The sequence below is a fragment of the Ictidomys tridecemlineatus genome, chromosome 2 (genome assembly GCF_052094955.1).
Source record: "Ictidomys tridecemlineatus isolate mIctTri1 chromosome 2, mIctTri1.hap1, whole genome shotgun sequence".
Classification (NCBI taxonomy): Eukaryota; Metazoa; Chordata; class Mammalia; order Rodentia; family Sciuridae; genus Ictidomys; species Ictidomys tridecemlineatus.
In genome coordinates this window covers 116,355,572-116,357,635 of record NC_135478.1, presented here as the reverse complement: position 1 = coordinate 116,357,635, position 2,064 = coordinate 116,355,572, and the positions used below count along the sequence as shown (strand labels likewise).

At 48.0% G+C, this 2,064-nt stretch overlaps 1 protein-coding gene across 1 annotated transcript; it reads right to left on the bottom strand.

The window, feature by feature from the left end:
- Positions 1 to 608: 608 nt before the first annotated feature.
- LOC144368495 (testis-expressed protein 38-like) lies at positions 609 to 1,750 on the bottom strand. The gene is made up of 2 exons (XM_078027504.1): positions 1,714 to 1,750; positions 609 to 1,183 (listed from the first exon to the last, which is right to left on the bottom strand). The coding sequence occupies exons 1-2, from the start codon at positions 1,748 to 1,750 to the stop codon at positions 609 to 611; spliced, it is 612 nt and encodes a 203-aa protein (XP_077883630.1).
- Positions 1,751 to 2,064: the final 314 nt, after the last annotated feature.

Below are 2,064 nucleotides of genomic sequence, written 5' to 3'. Positions count from 1 at the left end.
CCTCATAAGAAAAAAAAACCATAATAACCATTTTGCAGTGTTGTTCTGTTAGAAATAATGTAGAGAAACAATCATCTAAGAATTGATATATCATAGACATCACCCAGTCAGCACATAGTGTGGTGAGGTTCACTGACCTCATGATGACTTGTGTGGCCAGTGGCATAGCCACTGTGGACTTCTGTAGCTGTGTGCCATTGGCAATTGTTACTCTTGTGGCAATTTTACTTCCCATCCTGCACAAATGCAGTGCCTTTTGGGACCTAGCCCAGGGTCTTGAACACATTGAATGCTTGATGGAGGGAAATGAGCTCATCCACAAGTATTGGCTCAATGTTTCTCTTCAGAGCCAGCCTCCAGTTCTCATTGTATTGGTGAGACTTGTGCCACCATCACACTGGGGAAGAACATTGCTTTCCTACTGTCAAATGAGACACAAATGACTCTGACTTTTCAGAAAACTTTACTATGTAACATCTATATGGGTTATGACCTGTGTATCAGGAACACAGTCTTGACTTTGACTCCTTTTTATAATACCTGGCCCCTGAATCTCTCACGTTCAGTGACAGGAGGCTTCGATACTGAAGTAAAAGTCTACACATTGGTCAGTTCACCCCTCTGGCCAGTGTGGGAAGGGAATAGAAGTGGACCTTCCTTTTAGGAGCCGTGAGAAAGGGGTAGGAGGCAGAGTGGGACAGCATGGGAGGAAAGTTCAGGGTGTGGAGGGGAGGGGCAGAGGGGATCTCTGGAAAGACAATCAGAAAGGATGATGGGGTCTGGTGCTCTGTCATCCCCTTAGGTGAGGGCTGCTGTGGGACCACCAGAGCAGGTTGGAGGGTAACAGGGGCTTCCTCCTTGGGGCTTCTGCCTCTTAAGGCATGACGCCTGTCTTCCCGGGGGTGGGGCTCTGAAGGAAGATCCGGAATTTGGAGTTGAATGTCAGTATTGTCAACAGCCCGGGGAGGGTCTATTCTGATGGCAGCAGTCATGCCATATCTGCGTCGTTTGTTGACCCAGTACAGCAGTGGGCTATAACTAAAGGTGGCAGCTTTCATCACCTCCACCCACTGCTGTGCACGCTGTCTCCTCCTCAGGTTCTTCCTCCAGTGGAGTAAGAGGATGCAGCCACTAGTTATCACGGTGCAGAGCCCCAACAATCCGAAGTACCATGGGACCCATGCTGAGGCAGTAAAAAAAAAAAAAAAAAAAAAAGAAAAGAAAACAGGCAAGCTGACTGACAGCTCTAGTTTGGGACCTGAACTGTGTCTTATTCCTCTCTTGGATTTGGCTCATTCATCCTCTCATTCCTTCCCACCCTTCTCAAAGACATGCCTAATAATTTCCTGATTCAGTCAAAGGTATATTCAGTCAAAGCTATAGGACACATAAGAGACCCCATTAGCCTTTTTCAGATAAGGAACATTAGGTGAAGAAGGGCCAGACCTGCCCAGACTCCAGTCAGGCCTTCTGGTCCAGTCCAGCACCCATGCAGTCATTCAGACCAAGAAGCTTCACTAAGGGCAAGGACCTCAATTGTATCTTTTCTGCTTGGGCAGAACATGGTCTCTGCCTTCGAGGAGTCCTTAGTTTCCTAGAGGAGTCTGTCTCTTAACTAAATAGCACTCCATTCAGGCAGCCACCACCCCATCCATGCAAAGGGTCTTCCCTGAAAGTTTGTCGCTCACACTCAAAAGGACTGGGTGTACTTACGGCCAGGGAGGCCCAGGTCCTCCTTTTGCGAATCCATAAGGTTCACTCTGGTTATCAGGCCTATAGGTCTGCAAAGAGTGAACTGACTCACTACTCTCCCCACCAATGGGAGTCCCTAGAAGGCCCCAGTCCCATTGTTCTCTAAAGATGAGGTCACTGGGTTCTGAGCATCTGGAATTCTTGGGCTGGTGCTTGTAGAGTAGTTGGCAGTTGATGGAATAAGGGACTCCATCTTATGACATCTCATGAGCATGTTGTTTTCCATGAAGGACTGGTCCACCATAGAATTGTCTGTTCCCAACTTTGTGTGGTGAACTCACAGGCAGCTCTCAGGAAAGGGTCCTTACACCC